The sequence below is a fragment of the Amblyomma maculatum genome, chromosome 4 (genome assembly GCF_055883805.1).
Source record: "Amblyomma maculatum isolate TAMU_Amacu chromosome 4, ASM5588380v1, whole genome shotgun sequence".
Lineage (NCBI taxonomy): Eukaryota > Metazoa > Arthropoda > Arachnida > Ixodida > Ixodidae > Amblyomma > Amblyomma maculatum.
Window position 1 is genome coordinate 50,860,578 of NC_139347.1, and position 21,289 is coordinate 50,881,866.

Sequence of the window (21,289 nt, forward strand, 5' to 3'; positions counted from 1 at the left end):
AAATTTATCTGCCTCAATCGATGGCTCGTTTGTCGTGAAACTGCACACGGAGCTTGCAACTGCAGTAATTTCTGTCTTCTAGTAACTTTTAAAATGGTGCTTGCCTAGTTCGGAGCACGCATATGATGCAAGCCCGTAATCGTCCGCGTGGAACCATACAAGGCGGCAAAGCAAAGTTGCCGGGAAATGAAGGCGGCAGCGCCATCCATTTTCTGCAGAAGATTGCACATTTTTTAATGCACGCCGTGGCGTCTTTTGTTTTATGTTTCTTACAGTAAAAGACAGATGGCGCCACCATCGCTCTTTCGCGACAGCACGGCGTCGGCGGTTTTTGTCCTCGGCGCGACGCCGACGATCGTAGATTGCATCACACGCTGCCGTACCAGATAAGCATCATTGTTAAACTTGCTGAGGGATAGAAGTTACCAAATAGTGCAAGCTCGGTGCACAGCATCACCGCCAGCGAGCTAGGGCTAGAAACCGAAAGCGTCTGTTATTCACTACGAAACTAAAGTTGAGTGAAAGAACTGTTTAAATACGAAACTGCGCCTAGCTTTAATTTACTTCCCTAACATGGCAGCGCCCGTAAAAGGTGAAAGTTGCAGCACAGACGTGATAGAGCTGACAAAAGAGTTACGGGACCCATTCGTTGTCTTTTACGACGATGATGTTCTTGCGCCTGTTGCGGACGTGCAGCCTGTCTCCAGTCTCGAAGAATTCGCTGACAAGTACCTGCGCCCTCAAAGGACTATCGATGAAACGGAAGCGGCTCTTCCCGCTCTCCCGCCTCCGGTAGCTCAACAGGTAAACAGTGTCCGCGCTGCTTTGAAATCAACTTGGCCGGCTGTTTCCTTGTGAACCTGTATGCCCCATAAGTGCAGCCTAAATGAACAAAATATAAGGCTAAAATGTTCTTTTGATGAGCTGGCTCTTTGCTTCAGATGTGGCCGGAGCAGTGTTGCGTAAGCGGCCCTTTGCTGCCCAAGTTGTAATCGCTACATTTAAAACTAGAGTTCCTCCTCCTCAGTGCGATGTTACTGTGAACAACACTTAAGTCTTAAGCACAAGCGTTTGCACAGGGCAGGCATACTTCACTACGGATCTTGCGTTGGGAAAGTAGAGCATTTTTATTGCATTGATAGGTGCAGCTAGTAAGGGAGTCGCACATAATGAAAATGAATTTTGTTAGCGTGACGCCCGTAGTCGTTGCCAGCTGGGAGAACGAAGTTTGTTCTCATGCTGGTGCTGTGGAGCCGCTTGCCCTTAACTGTTCGGGTCCTGCACGTAGCGTCATTCACATTTTGTAGGTATACGTTGCTCTTACAATATCAACTCGATGTGCTCAAGCAATGTGCAGTTCGCGCTTCAGATAAATTACTGTACATATGTTCATTCTTCTTTAGTAAACATGTTTCCGTTATTGTCTGATTGAAAGTCCTTTACAATGAGAAGAAGGCTCGATGTCGTTATAATATGTGCTCGATGTGTTCAAGCAATGTGCAGCCAACGCTTTTAAGTTCATTGCATAAAAGAGAGAGAGAGAGAGAGATCAGGGGCGGCTTGCACGATAAAGTCCGAGCTAAGTCCAGACTTGAATGGTGTCTGTAGAAAGACCAAGCTTATTTAAGATGGCTCGTGTTCCAAACGTCGAACGCTTCGGGTTCATGTTCACCAGAGTGGCTTCCCAGAACGGCCTCAGCAGCCACTTGGGGCATTTTTCCTCGTAACACAATCTTAAGCCGCAAAAAGCAATGACACGGGTTTTACACAACGCAAAATTGACGGAATGTGCACATCTTATAGCAGAGACACTGCCAGCGCATCCCTGTATTTCCCTAATTTCTCTACTTAGACACCTGGCGTCCTTGTGTCTTAACCAAGACAGCACTAGAGTCGTAATCATACAAGCGACTCCAGTCTTAAGCGGCCATGGTAGTGGCCTATTCTTTAGACTCCAGTTAAGTCCGGACTTAGCTAAGACAGTCTTAAGATTGTTTTGTGCAAGCGGGCCCAGGACTTGTCTTTGCACAGACAAGAGAAGTCTTCTTATAGAAATATTCTACCTGACTAAGGCAACAGTGCGAACAAGTACATTGCACCAACTGCATGAGTAATTATGTTGGCCATAAACATAGTCAAGAACGTTACAGGAAATGCCTACAGGATTTTAATTTGAAACGTTAGCTAGAAATCTGTCATTTAGTTTAAAGCGTGTGAAGGTGATAAATTTAAGTTGGAGTTTGTGCAGCCATAGCCTCTGGTGTAGCAAATACAAAAAAAGATGGGGACATTATACATTAATGAGCGAAATGCGTGAATTCTTCGACAGTGAGGCACAGACCATTTCTCAGAACCCTTCTTTTTTTTTAGGAGGATTAGGATGCACTGTTAATATGGATAAACTTTTAATAGTCTTTATAATGATCTTTTGAAAAGTTCAGCCGGTACAGAGATAGTAAAAGTTTTCACCTCTTATGGATAAGTTAAATTGTTAACACAATGAATAGACTTTACTTTTTTTTTCTGAAAGCAGCACAGTGATATTTTCAGTAGTTACGCTACCCCAAACTAATGCATAATAACTTACATGCGAGCAGGCATTAGGCTAGTAAATCTAAAGCCTAAAGTGGACAAACAAAAATTTTTCGACGTCAATGTAATGCATCAACAGCACATAATTTTTTTTTTTACCGCTATATCTATGCAAACATTCCTACATGTTCAGATAATGTGACTCCTGGAACTTTGTGCTCTATATTTAGATCAATGTGTGACATTCCTACTGCTGTGCATTGTACGTGCATATATTTCTAACTGTAAAAAAACAGGTTTTACACTTAGGATTAATTCCGAAGCAATTATCTCTTGACCATTTAAGGAGTTTTCAGAAAGCGTGTGAAAGCATAGTAAGACCCGTATCATCAATGTGCAGCATAAATTCTTCACTTTCCTCAAATGATACAATGCTAGCTACGTACTCATTTGACAAGAATTGGTTTAAGACACTGCCCTGAGGCACACAACATAGTATTTGCTGAAATTATGAAGTACAGTGATTAACAGGAACATAGTGGTTATGAACAGCAATATAAGGTTCCTAAAGGGGAAAGGGTACATTTTAATTCCCATAACAATTTAAATTTTTGAGAAAAATAGAATGACTGAGAATCAAAAGCCTTATTGCAATCAATAAAAATTTAAAATGTGAGCTGATTTTCTTCTATATTTCTTGTGATGTTTTAATTACATTTTGTATCAGGAGTATGGATTCTGCTGAGTAGTGTCTCTTGAAGACATGGTGACATTTTTTCAACTAGAACGCTTATCAGAGGATGAGGCAATACCTTCAGAGGTGATTTTTTTTTTTTTTCAAAACCCTTTCAATAAACCAGGAAAAGAGCTTATTAACGTGATAGCGTAAAAGCCCTGTTATGACATTGTGAATGAAAAATCATGGGCATGGTTTTAGCAGGGGTAACTGGCAGCTTACATGACTGTGTGCTGACTGGTCATTGTGTTGTGTGACGTCACAAGACATGACATGGCTAGACTGGCCACTGCCTACTCTGGATTTGTCACTGAGATGGGTGCTTGAGCTTTGAATCCACCCCTCTAGGACCCTTGGAAGCCGAGTTAGCCTGTGCGCCCTTAGGCCACATAGGCTTAATTAAAGTGATGCTTTATATCTGCGTTGGGTGGTGTTTCATATAATATGGTCTTACAACTGTATGCTAAGAGCATGTGGGGATAATATATGCACAAATTAAAACATTGATAAATAAACGAGTAGCAAACTGCGTGAACACACAAACGAGAATCCGGAGGGGGAGTCGGCAAACGGGACCTGTTAATGCTGTTACATCATACCGTTAAAAGCAGGCCCTTAAGTGTCCTCTCATTTTTTGTTATTAGTTGGCAGCATCATTTTTATCCTGATTTTGAAATTGTGGTTACGTTTGCTCACTTCATGGCAGCTTCAGAGCATCCAGATTCTACTGCTGTTAACAAATCAGACTAGTGGCCTACTTTCTGGGGCACACAGCCGCAGCTATTTACAGTGTCATTAACATAAAGAGAAAAATGCAGATGTCCCAACACAGAGCCCTGATAGATCCTGGATGAAACAGGAACGCTACCAGACCAAGTATACCTTGTAGCCTGTTACCTATCAGAAAAATAATTATGAATCCAATTCCTCTAAAAAAAAAAGTGTATTCAGTACCTAAAAAAAATCATTCGTATGCAAGTCGGACATGTCATACAATATCAGTTGGAATTTCCTTAAATGATAAAGAATATAATCTACTTTGAATGCTCAGTCAGAAGCTAAAAACATGTCTGATCAAGGTAGCAATTTTGACGGCTTGGTTGCTCATAACGAAATGTTTAGCGATTGAAACACGTGAAAACAACAATGTTCATATGTTGTCCTGTTTATTGCTTCCTTGCATTTTGAGCACCACAAGGTTTGTCTTAAGATGTAAATTCGATTAATTTTTTTTTTTTTTTTTGCAAGACTACTTGACAGACCTGCCCTGAAACAATTCTGAGGATGTTCAAAGTGAATATTTTGCTTCAACTGCTTCATTAATGCACAATTTAGTCTATTCAGAAATCAGTAACATAAACTTCTCAAGGAAATTGGGCACCTTTTTTGCCACTTTTGGGTGTAGTACTGCTAGACATCCATTGGAATACATTTGCAACCACTAGTTTTCAGCTTGCGGACAGACTCTAGTACATCACCCATACTGTGGGTTCATAAGAAATTAGTGCTGTATCGGACATATGAAAAAAGGTATGGAGGGAAACAAAATTAATTCAAAACAACTGCTAGAATAGTGCTTTTTTGTCATAGTAAGAAAAAAATACAAGTTAGAAACTGACACTTTTTCAGGAGGGCAATGTGCCGAGCTATAGTTGGTGTTGCATGATGTGAAGAAGTCAGCGCAAAGTACGGACGAAAATCAAAAGGGAGGACGCATAGGACATTCACGAGCTTCGTGAATGTCCTATGCACTCTCCCTTTTGTCTTTTGTCTGTATTTTGCGCTGACTTCTTCACATCATAACACCTCTTGTTCACTGTTGGCCTAATCAAATTTCTGCAGCTCTTTAAGGTTAGACAGAAATTTTTATGCAGGAATGACAAATAGGTTGGGCTTTGATCTTTTGTTTAGTTGTATGGCCAAATGTCCTTATGAGATTAAGCATTTGTTGACAAGTATTTTTCATATATGACTGAGAGATGTGCTGTCTTTAACTGAGGAGGGCCCGAGCATCCTTTTTTACTCAAGGTTAATTTTTCCTATTTCTAAAAATAAAAATTTTAAAATGAAAATTATTTGTTATATCAACAGCTTATTTCTCTAATGTGTTGAAGGCCCACCACAACTTGAAATCTGTTCATTTAGTTATAGTGTTAATAGTAAATACTCAGGAAACTCTTCTTGAACTGAGGAGCCTCTTATAAGGATAACAGGTATGCACCAGTTGAAACACTGGTCAGTAGGAGTCTGCAACAATACCACCTTGGTTGGATATTGCTAAACTGACTGCTCAGTGTATTTTGAATTTATAGATCAAGTTGGCCTTTTATTTAGTCTTTGTTAAAGGAGCACTCATGCCACTCTACTGAATTACTTTTCTCACTAAAAATTGATTTTCTGGCTTTACATAGCTGTATTGATGTTGGTCAGCAGCAAAGTACGCACTTATTCGCGAGGCAGTTAGATTTAAATATCTTCCTGCCTGTTGATCAAAGCTCATCCTTAACGAAAAGAATGGACGCAAAGAAGGAGCTGTACATCAGTAAGGTAACCGATATAAAGTATAATATGGAGAGAATCGAGGATGCTCTAAAGATTAGAGGTAGCCTAAAAGCAGTCTAGAGAAAACTAGGCACAGTAAAAATTCAGATTTAAGCTCTGATGGACAAAGAAAGCAATGAAATTACCAATATGGATAAGATAGTTAAAGCAGCGGAAGCAGGCAGCAGAGCAATTGCAGTTGGATATTCCACCAGCAACGAAATCCTTAGAAGCAAGACAAAGGAGGAATGGAACAGCACTTTACGATAGGCAGTGAAGTGCTGGAAGTAGTGAGAGAAAAAGTTACTTAAAGTAGGTTGTGGCTGTAGAACTGGGCCACGAGAGTGAAATCAATGCATTAAGAATGGGGTGGAGAGCATTTGGCAGGTGCTATCAGATTATGAATGGCTGTTTACCAATGTCCCTGATGAGAAAAGTGTATAGGAGGTGCATCTTTCCAGTACTCACCTATGAGCGAAAAATACTGAAGCTAATAAAAAGCTCAGCATAGCAAGCTATAGAGAGGAAAATGACAGCCGTAACATTAAGATACAGGATGAGAGCAAGGTGGGTTAGGGAACAAAGTTGATTTTGACATGTAGAAATTTCGCTTAGACAGTGAAATGTTCTAACATCACTCGGGAGTGTGTGTTTAACACAGCCGGTCGTGGTTTGAACTATAGGTTGACTGTACGCTGTTGCTAGCCGCAAGAAGTACAGGTAAGATGCAACTGTTGTAAATACCGGTAAGGTGGTAGTCATAATCTGGGAGGGCTTGCCAAATAAGCTCAATCCCAGTCTTATTCTCTTTGTTATTTCCCTTTCGTGGTCCAGATATGCGGTTACTACATGGCCTCAGTAGACATATTCGCCGACTACTTCCAGCGCTTCGCTACCTAACGTAAAGTGATGTTCCTTCTCTAGGCTATTTGAATATTACCTTAGAAAACACAGTCGACAAAAACCGAGAGAAGAGCTGCATTAGGCCGGCATTTTTTACTTTTTTATTTTTCGCGTTAGTGAGCCAACTTCTAGTGCGTTTGTATATCACAGTCTGATGTGTGTACGTTGATTGTGGTTACTTATATAACCTATTAATCTGTAACACCACTTTATGGCACCTGCATGTTCCAAGGAAAATAAATGATAATCATGACAGCTTCATTTTCTTTTTTTTTTTCGCTCGCCAGTGGAAAAGCAGTTTCTGACAAAGTCGTAGCGTAAGCTGTGCAATGGCGTGGCAACTCCACCAAGCTTCGACTACAACCTCTTTCCTGGCTGATGTTCCATTTCGTAGCGTCGGTCTGTGAGATGAAGTCAGCCTGTCTATCTCAGTGACTGCGACTGGGGTGCGCGTGGATCTGTCGACTTCCCTCAGAGCCTCTGGCGCCGAACCCGAGCTCTAAGTACGGTGTGCGGCCGAGCAGCCGCTCGGTGCAGCGGCGCGCAAGGTCGCCGCTGGTCAGCGACCCCAACGCTGCCGACGCCGTGTCACCGCGCGACCGGTCGGAGCGCCGGCAGGCTTCGCTGCACGTCCCCGCTCTCGACGGCCGGCCACTAGAAGTGCTCGAACAAAGCACGGACCCAGTGCGCTGCGAGTGCTGTGCATGACACCCGTGAAATCTTCGTAGCGGGGCCACGAATAAAGTTCCAGCTGTTCAAAGAAGATATTGCTGGGGACGCCAAATCGTCAAATTAATCGACAGCTAACATAAAATGTTTAATAATTTTCCCTTCCTTACAAAGGCACCTTATTTTACTGAATTTCTTTGATGTTTTGGTTTCGTTAACAGGCCCATAGTTGTGACATACGAGGTGTGATAAAAAAAAAAAAAAAAAAAGAGAGACTGGTTCAATAAATTATTGTACTTACAGTTCTCTGCGACATTATCACATTCTAAGTAGTCGCCTTCAGCATTCGCACACTTCTGCATTCGGTGCTGCCACTGCTGGTAACAGTTCTAGAACGAGGTTTTTGGAAGGCCCTTCTAGAGATTCTCCGCTTTTGCCTGAACCTCTTAAATTCAGGTAAAATTCCCTTTAAGCGAGATTTAACTTTAGGAAATTAAAAAAAAAAAAAGTCGCATGGAGCCAAATCAGGTGATTAAGGAGGATGCTCCATCACAGTAATGTTTTTGCTGGTCTGAAACTGCTTAACAGATAGGGTTTTGTGAACGGGTGCATTATCCTGCGTGCAACAGGCATCCAACACTCCCCAACTGTGGCCTTTTTTTTTTTTCTAATTTTTTCACGAACTCTTTAGTACTTCAGTGTAGCAGTGTTGATTAACAGTCTGACCACTGAAAACCCACTCAATCATTACAATTGCACTGTTTTTTTTTTTTTGTCAAGCTACACATTTAGTCTCGTTTCTTTTGTGTCACACCTCGCATGTAAAAAGTGTGTCACGTGACACAATAAAAAAATGCTATTATATGATCTCTGATACGCAGCTTTAATTCACAGCGCTTGAGCCAGCCAACTTCAAGAGCTGGGATGACAACAAGCTACTAAATCGCAGTTAATTTTTTTTTTATCTCTCCTCCATCCCTTCTCTACGGCGCGGTTGATGTGTCCACCGAGAAGTAGACATTATTGAGCCTTCCTGTTCCCCAAAACTCATTTTCATGCCGCCGCCAACGTGAAGAGGCGATACTATTGCTTGCCTGCAGCAGTTCTTATTGTGACAGTCTGGTGCCTGGCGCAGCGGATAGATTCACGGCCGCGTTTGGTCTATCGCGGACCGAGCGAAGCCGCGACAGCTATCGCTGTAAAAACGGAGCGATTGTTTGACGCGCAGGAGACACCCCCTGGCGGTGGCCCACGGCAACGTCGCACCTTGCCAAGCGTGGTAGAGCGCAGCGCCACTGGAGGCCTACACAGCACGGGGCCCCTGAGCCTCCTATTCCGCGCTGTGCGGGATCGGCTGCGCGTCAAGGTACCGTGATACGCTGCCCTTCTCTGAGCGCAGTGCCCTGGCAGATGTATAGGGCACTGTACAGTCTGTATCAAAAGTTTTGAGCCCGAGGGTTTGATTATAAACCATGTAGTAGAGCTCCTTTAACGTTCATGGAAGTCCTACCAATTATAGAGGGCCAAACCAAAAATCTTCTTACATTCGGGCAATTTGTAACTCAGGGAATGCATTACAAGCCACACAGTGTGTCTCAGAACTGTACGCAGTTACCCATAACACATAACTGTGCAGGCCAGCACTTTTCTTTTTAGGCCACCTATGTATTTATAAACGTACACTTATTACATATATGCAAGTAGCATGGATATACTACCAGTTTTACAGTCCAGGTAAGTGGATGAAGATGACCTCACTGAATGCTTTGGCTGATTATAGTCAGCCTTAATGGGGCAGCTTATTGTCCTGGGTGGATAAAAGTAATTGGCATGTTCTGGTAGGTCTTGCTCTGTGGTAATGGAGACGTCGCCCCTCCACCGTAACGTAACGGATACGAGCATTGTGCCCTGTTTGCATCAGACAATAGGGCCATTTTTTTAACCAACTCCAGCTACACCAATGTTGCAAAACTCCAATACCTCCAATGCTGTACGTTTGCAGCTGGTGTAGTTCAAAAATGGTCCTAATGAGTGGCACCCCGCATCAATATCGGCTTTGAGTGTTATGGGCGCTTGTGGAAGTCAGTGGGTTTTCAGAAACATGGCATGAGACGCGTTGACTATTCCTCACGCAGGTGTGGACGCGAAGCCACACACGGGTGCGCAGCATCCTGACAGCCTTCGTGCAGGCCTATGACCGCCATGTCAACCTGGCCCTGGCCGACGTCGACGAAGTGCTGCTGCTGCCCACCGACCGGCCGCCCACCGACAGACCGCCCACTCAGGTGCACCGACCGCTCTGCAGTTCTTTCTCTGTGGCCCCGCTTTCTTTGCATTCACGTACTGTCCACTATAATGTTCGAAGGTCACATGTTCATGCAGCCATCATTTTTTTTTTTTTCCATCGCACAGTTTTGACTTGAGGACCGTAACAATGGCGCTGGCTACCGAAGAGCGGTTGAGATTGTGCCGCGTCGTTTTATTTCTCTCTGACTTTTATGTTGGCCCCAGGATTGGAATGACGGTCACTGAACAAAAAATAGTTTTGTCAAATATGGCCTTCACTCTACTTGTGAAGTCATAGCCGCTGTTCAGGTGTTTATATTACAGAATACAGTCGAAAATAATTTATCGGGAACAGGTTAAGTTCTTCGTGAAGATCGATGGTTGCTGTGTATTGTCGTATGATAGCTGGAGAGAACTATCAAACTCGATAACGAAGCGCCAAATGACGCTTCACGAGTCATGGTAAATCCCCTTTCGCCTCACGCTCGAGTTCCCGCTGTTTCTTTACTATACAGCCTGCGCCGGAAACCTCCGAGCCACGCGCGCCAGCTGCCGACCCCCTCGTGCTTCGGCTTCCCTGCTGGGCGCCGGGCTGCACGGACGCGCCAGCGCCGCCAGAGCCCCCGGCAGCCTGTCCCACGATGTGCGTGCACACCGCTCTTGTTTTGCCAGCTCTGTCGCATGTTGGGCAACTCCTTGTCTGCGTTGCTGTCTTCCCGCCGCAGTGTGCTGACGGCCCTCGGCACTGCGTGTGCATTTCACTGCTGCCGGAGGCCCGACATCAGCTGCGGTGGAAGGCGTACCGCGACACTTGCCCTGAACGTTCTATGCATTGTTAAGACGCATGGATGACTAGACGCTAGAGCCAGAGGAGCGGGTGTGTCCATTTCAGCGCGTCGGAGCGGAGTGTCCACCGCACTACCGCCTGCATTCCCCTGGAGCCATCCGGTGTGGAACCCCCGTTGGGAGACCCGAGGAGGCGACGGCGGAAGCAGAAGCGCACCGGCCGGCGCCGCACAAATGCCGCAGCCCTGCCCCTGGCCGCCCGCGCCAGACACGTTGGGCAGCTGTTCGTGCGCGGGGACAACGTAGTCTCTGTCGCCCTGCTGCCTGTCTGAGCGGTGGGGGAAAGCGAGCCCACTTCGGAAGCTTCCCCATCCGTGCCTGTGCTGCTGTCGCGAAGACTGTACGCGTGGCTGCAGTTCCAGGGACACTTTCGTTGCGTTGTTACAGTTCGTGACTGCGACGAACCTACTTTATAACAGTGACAAAGAGAATTAGCGCTCTTTTCGGAGGATGGGGCACCTCCGGCTTTCGACGATATAGCTCCATCTATCAATAAACGCTACTTGAATTTGTTTATCAACTTTATTTATTTCTTTATTTATACAGTACTGGCCACTTATGTGGCTGCGGCACGGGTTGGGTCAGAGTAACTTTAAGAAGTTCGATGTATAAAGAAAGAATTACATTGCATATGCTCAAGAATTTATAAAAACGGATAAGCAGTTTAATGCTGGAAAGTCCACAGGCTGGTTTTAGCGATGGCGGCCGTTATGGCGTTGGGATACGGACAGTGCGCGCCCTAGCCTATTTTGGCAATTGCTTCGCACGTTTATCGCATTCAGAAGAAAAAGCGTTGTGGTGAAACTACTGCACGGATGCATTCCCGTCGATCGATGCTATTTATCATGTTGCATATTTGCACTTATTCTACTCGTTCGCCTACTATTCGAATCCATGCTACCCACCCTTGCTAATCACTTTGTGGTGTCCGGTCAACGAAAAAACAAGCTCATTTCGCTGACAGCAAATGTAACTATTCTGGAAGCAGAAATTTGATTTAAGTAAACACGTTTGCTATGAAAACCGCATTACTATTAAAATGTGTTGTAAGCTAGTTATAAAAAGTGCTGCGAGCAGATATACTATTTATTTATTTTTAAACTCCTTAGCATAGCTTTTGTCTGTTCTTGCCGAATTATTTCATTTATATTTTTTGTGTCACTTATGCGTCATCCTGTGAATGCAGTGTACACTATACCTGACCATGTGTACAGCCATAGAGTATAAATGAGGCTATGGTACAGTGCCGCATGCGTGGAGTTAGCGGAAGCCTTCCTTCTTTCCCACTGTAGAACTGTGGAAACCGCTCCACAATTCGGGAGGAGCCCGCTCCTCCCCTATCTTTCATATTTCCGCGGGGCACAAGCTCGCGGACTCCTGGACTAGTAGGGACCACCCTGGAAGACTACTTTTCTTTTTAATATCTAATAAAGTTTATTCCATCCATCCATCGCACGAGAAACCGCGCCTGCCAAGGAGACCGCCGCACCGCCGCGAAGTCACGTGACGGAGAAGTGAATGTTCCTCTTCTCTTCACCCCCTCCCCTTTGTGTTTTTCTAACGCTCCGCAGGGGCTCCCTCGCCAATGTCTGCTGCCCCTAGAGCACATGTCGCATCCCAGAGTTGTTGCTGCGTGTAAGTAATTGATAGGATAATGATATAATACCCGTCAAGCTGTCCAGGGGCAACTTTTTCCTACAATTCCTCCATCTGTATCGTTAGATGGGAAATAAACTCTGATCTGAACTGGAACCTGAGCAGTCGTGGTAACTGTAAGTCCAGCTGTTGCTTATAAAAATGTGCAGTGATCTATGTTCTGGTAGAATATGTCACTTCAATGTGACAGTTGATAATAATTCAGAACAGATGAAAAATTAATGCAGTGGGAAGAACCCATGAAGGGCAAAGATGAAAAGCGAGCTGAAAGAAGACAGTTAATGTTCCGAACAACTCCTAGCTGACGAAAAGTGCATTACTACTCCGAAATATATTCACAAATAGCAAATTGGGAGTTAATTTTCATAACACTTTGAATTTGCACGAAGAAAAAGATGCAAAATATGTATTTCCCCTCACATCTGCATGCATCATCTGTTGCTAATCAAATCTCGTGCGGAAGGCACCTGAGCGCCAGCAACCATGGTTTCCCTGCTGGCGCACGGCGAGTAGTCGCGTGCGTGCGTTGGTGCGCAGCCTGAACTGGGGAGAGGGAAAGAGAGAGGGGACTCAACTTTCGAGCCCGCTGCGTGGTGGTACACTGCCGACGGGGCAGGAGGCACGTCCGGCGAGGAAGGATCGGCCGCGTGCCGTGAACTTGGCGCCTCCTCCTCATCCTGCGATCTGGGCCAGTCTCGGCCAGTGACCCCCTCCCTCTCTCAGGCAGCGTGAAAGTCCGCGGCGGCACTTCCTAGAAGGAGGAGGCCTCTCCTCCCAACGGGACGCATGGGCGCTCCCGATCCGCTCTCCGGCCGACGGCGAAATGGGCGCTCTCCGTGGAGGGACGAATAACGGTCCTTACGCGGGTAGTTGGCTGGATTCAAGACGAGCTTATTTCCCTCCATTTCGGCCCGCCAGTCAGTTTGCAGGCATCTAACTGCAGACTTCTTAGCTCGTGTCGCGACTCGCGAGTTAAGCATGGCATCAGCTATCAGCTGGCTGCAAGAGGCGCCAAGGCTGCACCAAGGGAGACAACATGCTAACGGGTCATGTTCTAGCTGCCGCGACGGCTCAGCGCAGGCACTTCTACCACCGCCGTGAAACTATAAGACCACGTGATGTCCTGACTCCAAGCTTTTAACGCTAACGTGACAACCCAGTTTAAAAAATAAATTTACACTTGCATTTTTGTTTGATAGTGCTTTATATCACTTTCGTTATGATGATTGGTTCATAGGAAGGGAAAGGCGCAGTATCTGTCACACTTGTTATGTGGACACCTGAAACGCGCCGTAAGGGAGGGGATGAAGGTGGGAGTGAAAGTAAGAAGAGAGAAGGGGGATCCGTAGTGGAGGGCTACAGAGTAATTTCGACCACCTGGGGACCTTTAACGTGCGCTGACATCGCACAGCACACGGACGCCACTTCGTTTCGCCCCCATCGAAGCGCAGCCGCCGTGGTCGAGTTCGAACCCGGGAACTCCGGACAGTAGTCGGGCGTCTTACCACTGCACCACCCCGGCGGGGCCTATCACTTTCGTTTTGACTGATTTTTTGTTTTTGTTTTTTTTTATTGACAATGTCACTTCCTAGAAGCGAGGATACTTGTGAGTTCATTACTGGCAAATAATTTGTTCGTGCTGACAAAAATGCAAAGACAAATGTGACAACCCAGGAACATGACATTTTTCTCGACGAAAAAAAAAATGAAAATTAAGTTCTAAAAGGAACGCGAAATAATAGGCCGAATTTTTGGTAAATAAAAAAGAACACCAAACAGCTACCTCTAGGAATATAAAAGGGCGATGCAAATTTTTCTCGCGTTTTATTTTGTTCCTCAATGGCAGGTTCTAGATCTAACAAGAGACGTCGGTTTGTACAGTCGTGAGCAAAAGTGGAGATACCACGCGCTTTGAGAAAACTACCTGCCAGCTTTTTCTGACAGTGAAATGGTTATTTCTGAGAAATGCATTAGGTACCACGCTTAATATACTTGCCTTCTTGCCCAATCAATTTTCTCTGGCACATCATTTTATAAAGGAAACAGCAATCATAGCAGTTAGCGTGGTCTCTTTACTTTTGCTCACGACTGTACATGTACGCCATATGGCGCCACTATGACTTCTTAGCGCCAGAACAACAATGGACTAAATAGTGCGTATGCGACGTACATCATAACGTCCCGAAAAATGTTTGCGATTAACGTACATCTAAAATTACATGACCTTCTCTAACGCTCTCTACTGTACATAGTCACGACAAGCGCACTGACCGCCTTCGGCGAGAAACCTGCAAGGCACGAGCAACCCGGACGGCTTTCGTCATTTTGGTGTGAAGGCAATCATCATGCGGATGCCAGAGCCGCGAGCAAGAATCTTGTCAACCGCCGTCATGTCTGACTTCTGATTGGCCTTCCAGATAGTGACGTCACAGTCCATGTGTCCTGGCGAGGGTGATTCACACTCCATCGGTATCATCGCTGTAACTATAGGTTAAGCCCCGTTTAACCCCGCCGGGGTGGCGCAGTGGTTACGGCGCTCGACTACTGTTCCCAAGGACGCGGGATCGAATCCCGGCCTCGGCGGCAGCTTTTCGATGGAGGCGAAAAGCAAGGCGCCCGTGTGCTGTGCGATGTCAGTGCACGTTAAAGAACCCCAGGTGGTCGAAATTTCCGGAGTCCTCCACTACGGCGTCTCTCATAGCCTGAGTTGCTTTGGGACGTTAAACCCCACAAACCAACAAACCAACCAGTTAAGTTTACTGCAGGAGCTCTACTTCACACAGTCGACCAAACCAAGAATATTGTATTATATTAAGCTTGGCAGAGAGAGAGAGAAAAAAAAAGAAACAGTGACTGAGCGGAGCCGATTCTAACCTAGGAATCCGATCGTGGGAATGGAGTATGGAGGAGCTATCGCCGCATTCGGTAGTTCTGCATCTGTAGACTGTTCTCGCGCTTTGGATTACACGTCGTGGTCTCCATCAGTTTCCATTTGTGCACACAAGCTTTTGCAAGTCCTACTTGGTTTGACTATAAGCTAAAGCCTACCGCTCACTTGTGGCGTGAGCGGCATCGTCTGCGTCGAGCGTTGGTTTAACTAATCACGCAACTAATGATGCCGCGTGAGCGCACTCCGTACATGTCAGGTGTCGAAACAGCTAGGGTCCTTGTATCAGTAAACTGCGGTGTGGCTGGGCCAAATTTCGATGATTTGAGATTGTAGCGACGCCCGTATAGTCGATATAATAAACTATGTAGAGGCTGAAAATTTTGAAATTGTTGATAAATGCAAACCACTTGGAAAAACAAATGTATAGTAACAAAATCTCATAGATATATAACAGTATGAAAGCTACAAAATTGACCCCAGTTACTTTAAGTGTGGTCAGTGCGAGAGAGCAAGAAGTTGCTGATGACGCACAAAAAATGATCAGGCTACGAGGAACGGCGTCATTCAGATTTCGAGACAATTTCGGCCATCTGAAGTTCTTTAACGTAAACTCACATCGCACAGCACACGGGAACATTGCGTTTCGCCGCCGCCGGGATCTAACCCTAGTATCTCAGCTCAATAGCTCCGCGACAGGTACCTTTCACCACGTTTTGGTCACTCTTTTTATCTGGTAATTGTGTTTGCGAACCCCTGTCAGTCTGTCCGCGCACAACCAGACGTCTCTGCGGGACGTGCTGTTTCCGCAAATATAAATACAGGGGGGTCAAGGAAGCAATGAACAAATTGATTTTTTTTTTGTTTTTTGTTGCTGTTACATACAGGAAAAGCTGGCCGCACTAAAGCATCGGGCATGGCAGGTGCGCTACCTGGTGCGGGACAGTCGAACTTCTTCAGGAGCACAGAGTGGCACTACTGCGACGAATAAATTCCAAAATAATAATAATTGAGTTATAGGAAGGGAAAGGCGCTGCATATGTCACGCTTGTCGCTGTGGACACCTGATTTATTTATAGGCACGGTAACTGTCTCACTTGATTTTGTGGACACCGCAACCGCGCCGTAAGGGAAGGGAGGAAGATGGGAGTGAAAGTGGAAAGAGAGAAAGACACCTGAACCGCGCCGTAAGGGACGGGAGGAGAGTGGGAGTGAAAGTGGAAAGAGAGAAAGAGGAGGGACTACGGAGTAATTTCGATCACCTGGGGATCTTAAGCGTGCGCTGACATCGCACAGCACACGAACGCCACTTCGTTTCGCCTCCATCGAAACGAAGCCGCCGGATTTCGGGATTGAACCCGGGTACTCGTGCACAGTATAGTCGGGCATCTTAACCACTGCACCAACGCGGCGGGACATTCTTTAAAAAAACATATGGCCGATTTGAATAGTTAATCAAATACGAAGTAGGTGCGTAGCACCGCTTATCCCCGCTATACCTTTCATGCATACACTTCAGCGATTTACACTGTCTCCAAAATCTTCCCTCAGCTCACGCAAGAGCTCACGCTTCCAAAACACACAACACACAAACCTAAGGTCCAAATATTCCGATCGCTGCCCTTGGTCGATTGCACCCGGGCGGTGGTTTCAAAGGGACGTATGTCCAGACATCTTCCCGAGAAGGCACCGAAAGCAGCTCTCCCTGCCGCGCATTCTCCACAGCCCGTGTTTCGCCGCGTTTCGGAGATTTATGGCCTCCACGCCCTTTCCCCTCAAACCGAGAGAGAGAGCAGTTAGCGCCGAGCCGGAACACGTGCGCGACCGAGACTCCTGCGAAAGGGAGGCCGGCTTGTAAACACGCGCACACTGTCTGTCCTGCAGCAACCGGCCGCTCTTCCCATAATTCAGTCGGTTTGGCGCCAACTGTCCAAACTCCAGGCAAGTCGAGCCCAACACCTCCCCATCAAACTGTGCTGCACAGTCTTCAAGCTTGCCGCACACAACAAGATACAAGAACTCGACGCTTTTCCACCACTTCACTTGTCGACAAGTGCCCCTCGGCCCCCCGCCGGCACAGCGGCCCACAGCGAGCGGCTTCGGACAGACCCCGGCGAAATCCGTGATTGCGGCTAGTAGTGCTACGCACTAAAAATACTTGTTTCCGTTTTCGAGCGTGCACTGGCATAACGTTTCAGAAAGGAGCGAGCAGAGGCGTGCGTAGGAAATTTTTCAGCTGTCAGTAAGAGGGAAATGCGCGTGGTATTTAGCGCTAGACCGCGATTGGTTGCCGAAGTGTTATTGGCATGTTTCATTTTAGCTTAACTAAAAAAAGGTTGCATGCGTCAGTGGCTACCGTGGTCATTGATGATGCTTGAAGCAAAAGGTATTTTAGAAAAGCAAGGTACTTCGACAAGAGACATGTATGCTACCCGAAAATTTCGAAGCCGGGGTGGTGGCCGCGTATTGCATAAGAGACTTCACGAATTCATTCGTGGGCAATATCCGCATGCTGCGTTTGTGAGCGTGAACACGACCATCGCCTATTTTTGGTAGGACAGCCCCGCTCTTTATTAAATTTTCTTTTTGAGTCCGTATGCGCAGCGTCAGGACGTGGTGGGAACAGACAATGACGCGGGCAGAAGACTTTCTCAAGGCGCGTGAACATAGTGCGCAAAAATCATATAAAGTGGCGAAAACGAAACAGTAGACAATACCAGTGTAACAATAATATAAGAAACTGAGTGAAGATACATTCGCTTCGTGTAGTTGTCACTTCCGCTCGACTAACGTTACTTAAAGTCAACACCGTTAACGTCACAGCCAATCACCGAACTATTACTTTCTGACCCAAATAAATAGGCCGAATTTTCAAAATAAAAAATAAAAACCGAGAACTCAATTTGCAACATATTCCAAAATGAACGGGCGACGAATTCGCCTTTTTTTTTGTTTGAAGATCCTAGACATAAACAGACAGGTTAGTTTGTTAATAAACATGCCCGCCACATATCGCCACTATGACTCTTCAGTGCATCATTAAGCGAACCCCCAGCGGCCGCAGATACCGCCGCTGTGGCCGCTGCCATCGCGCTTGTCGGAACTTAGTTAATGAGCATGCATGTCACCCGAATCATGGGCAATACTTTCACCAAACTCCGCCAAACCATCTGGACCGCAGACCACGAGAGACTAGGCACATGTTCTAGCTCGAGGCATCATCAACCGAGCACAGCCTCCTAGATCTCGTGCCCAATTTTGCCCCTAAGCATCTGCGTGTAACGAAAGCTTCGATATTCAGCGTCTTCAGCCAACACACTTCCCTTACCTCATATGAAATTAGACACCCCAGACGCCGTCTCCCTGCGGTAGATATACCGACGAACCCTTTTTTACATCTCCGTAGCACATCTCGTGCACCCAGCATTATACGCCGACATGCATGTTCCGGGTGCCAGGCCCGCCCCACTCTCTTCCACGTGTCTTGGGGATGTGGGGCCAAACCAGACAGTCTACAGACGCAAGACACGTCTTTTGAACACGTTGCAGACCAGCGATGACCTGGACGCCAATGGGCCTTTATTCAGCAGTTCCGCAGGGCACCTCAAGCAACTACAGGAACTTTGTAATAAAGGGCACATACATAAGCTCAAACAACTATTTTTCGTTCAATAATTTTTTTTCCTTTTTCTTCTGCTCCTCATCTCGAGTGATGTAGTATTTTCCTTTAATCGCAAAAGCAGGAACAGCTGTGCTGGTGAAATGCATCAATGACCCTGCTGCCCGGACCTCTAGCCAACGAATGTGATGCTCGTGGTACATAAGGCGATGTTTTATAGCCCTTTGCTTCTTTTTATGTTTTGTGTTATCTTGTTGTATTTATATTGTCCTTTGCTCTGTACCTATTTTTGTTTACGCTCCCCCCTTGTGTAATACCCCAACAGGGGCCCTTAAGGGTTAATAAATGATGATGATTATGATGAGAGAACAGGCGCATTTCTGTCTTGAAACAAAGGGACCTTGGCTCGGCGCGGTGCAACATGGCCCGCATGCTCTCCCCTGATGGGGTTGGTACAGGTGGGTCACCGCCTCTTGCGGCGGGGGCTAGCACCGAATTTTTATCTGTTCTAGGCCGTCATTGCACACGCCACCGCTGGTGGTGGACGACGGCTGTTGTTGCGGCGCGCGTCTTTCTTTCCCTATTCCTTTTCTTTCTTCTCTATATTCTTTTCTGTCTGCACGAGGCAGCGGAGGTGGCTCAGCTACAGAGCCAGTAGCAGGCCCGTGCATTTTCTTTTCCTTCTTCCTACAGCCACAACAACAACAACAACATGGGCCGCGCACATCGCGTTGGGTACTCACCGTGCGCTCGGCTCAGCGGTGTCCGGGGCTCGGGTCCCTGAGCGAGCAGCCGCCCCGGAAGGTCCCGCTGGACGACCGTCGGCGCCGGCCCCCGCTCTGCACGCCGGCCGGAGCAGCCCTGTGGAGAGGGGCGGCGTTGCCTCTTTAGTAAACTCTGACATTGTTCACGCGTGATTTCATGTGAACTCAACTCAACGTCCCGGGCAACCGACCCGGCTGCACTCACTGGGGCAAAAGTGCTAGTGCGCACGGCCAACTCTTCCGCTTTCCGGTCCTGTCTGCCTGTAATGGCCGACATCATACGCTGTGACTGGAGCAGAATTTTGCAAAATTTCACAGACGACACCTTTCACCAGACTAATTCTCACGTTTCCGATGAACAATGACCAAATCTTACTGGCAGAGCACCGTATAGACTGTACATGCGTCACATCGAAGCCGCAGCGGACGGTGCATCAATGGAACTGGCCGCTGCCTAATATAAAATGTCTATAATCATGCAAATCTCGTTGAAACCAAAGGTACAGTCAGCCTCCGCAGCCCCCTGGGCAGCGAAGCATGCCCTGCGTGGACAGGCGATGTGGCATGGAAAACAAGATATCGAAGGCCGCCTATATTTGGGCACGCTTCACGTTGGCCTTTTCACGCGGGTCCCGAAATATTTCGTTAAGGGACCCGAGATATTTCGTTAAGGGTCTTTAGATGTCCCTTAAAAGGAGAATGGCGAAAGCCTACCCTTCCTCTCCTATCATCTGCCTCGCGTCGGCGTTCGTTGCAGTGCTACATATAATTACAACTGTTTTACAAGAAAGGAAAGGCGCAGTATCTGTCACATTTTCTCCGACAAGTGTGCGTTTGGACGGTACATCATCGCTCCTGTCGCGTGGCGTTCCTCGGCGCGCGTTCAAGTGGGGATTGCAGATGACAGGAACGCTAGACAAGAACTCATCTCGCGGAATCTCGTGGAAAATTACAAATCTCGCGCACAGCTCTCGCGCACGGGATTTCGTTCCATGAGCACTATACATGAGCCTAGAAAGGCTTTCGCCTTGAACATCTTTTGGGCCAGTTGGTTGCATTCTTGGGACATACCTGCAGCGCAAGAACCGAATTCACGCTAGGAAGAGCGCACACTGTCGTGACGCTGGGGCTACGTCGACCCGGCCTTCACTTGGTAGCGTGCAGAGACTCGGGGTTGAAGTAGGATTGAATCTTCGAAGTTGGTGAAATATGTACAAGCAGGTTTAATGGCACTTTGAGAAACTTATTTACAAGATTATTTACACGAAAAAGAAGGGTACATCAGCAAAATGGCAAGCGTTAAGAGTTCATAGCGAGAAGCGACTGGATGAGCCGTTTACCCAGGGCCCAGAGCAGTTTTTCGTGCTCTGCAGCGTCCTTAAAAACCCCCTATGTCCAGCCCCTCTCTGAAGATGCTGACCAACCAAATCCAGGGCACGCCCCTCAGGTATCGGCATCCAATCGAACACATCACTGCACTGATGGTCTGAAGCACTGACTGGTCCGGCATTCATTCGTTGGGCGTGATCACTTGTTGGCGGGAAAAGCTTGGGAACGGCGAGGAGAGGAGGTACATTTCTATTCTTCAGCAAAGAAACCACAGGCTGGTTCTGGGGGTTTTACTTCTCAGAAACCCGAGTGCACGTGGCGCCGCATAGGGCTCCCAACATGGTCCCTTTTCGACAATTGCAAATCTTTCCTGCATTCCCGGGAAATCACTTAATGGCCGTATGAGTCATGCTCTTCTCTTGTCCTGCACGTCAGCGGACATGTCACTCTGTCGTCTCCTTTGGATAGGAGGCATTCATCACTGGAGGATAGCACTTCTCGACTGGAAGGGTGAACAAAAG

General features: G+C 46.7%; 2 protein-coding genes across 3 annotated transcripts in view; one reads left to right on the plus strand and one right to left on the minus strand.

Moving 5' to 3' along the window:
* The window catches only part of Eip74EF (Ecdysone-induced protein E74), a 248,097-nt gene that overhangs the window by 176,532 nt on the left and 50,276 nt on the right, over positions 1–21,289 (minus strand). For both annotated transcript variants that reach the window (XM_084601385.1, XM_084601383.1), the window contains exon 2: positions 19,419–19,536. The gene's annotated coding sequence lies outside the window, so the exon portion shown is untranslated. The remainder of the gene's footprint in view (positions 1–19,418; positions 19,537–21,289) is intronic.
* Positions 405–11,033, plus strand: LOC146190974 (U7 snRNA-associated Sm-like protein LSm11). The gene is made up of 5 exons (XM_084601379.1): positions 405–804; positions 8,610–8,747; positions 9,517–9,666; positions 10,183–10,310; positions 10,560–11,033. The coding sequence occupies exons 1-5, from the start codon at positions 574–576 to the stop codon at positions 10,783–10,785; spliced, it is 873 nt and encodes a 290-aa protein (XP_084457505.1). The 5' UTR covers positions 405–573; the 3' UTR covers positions 10,786–11,033.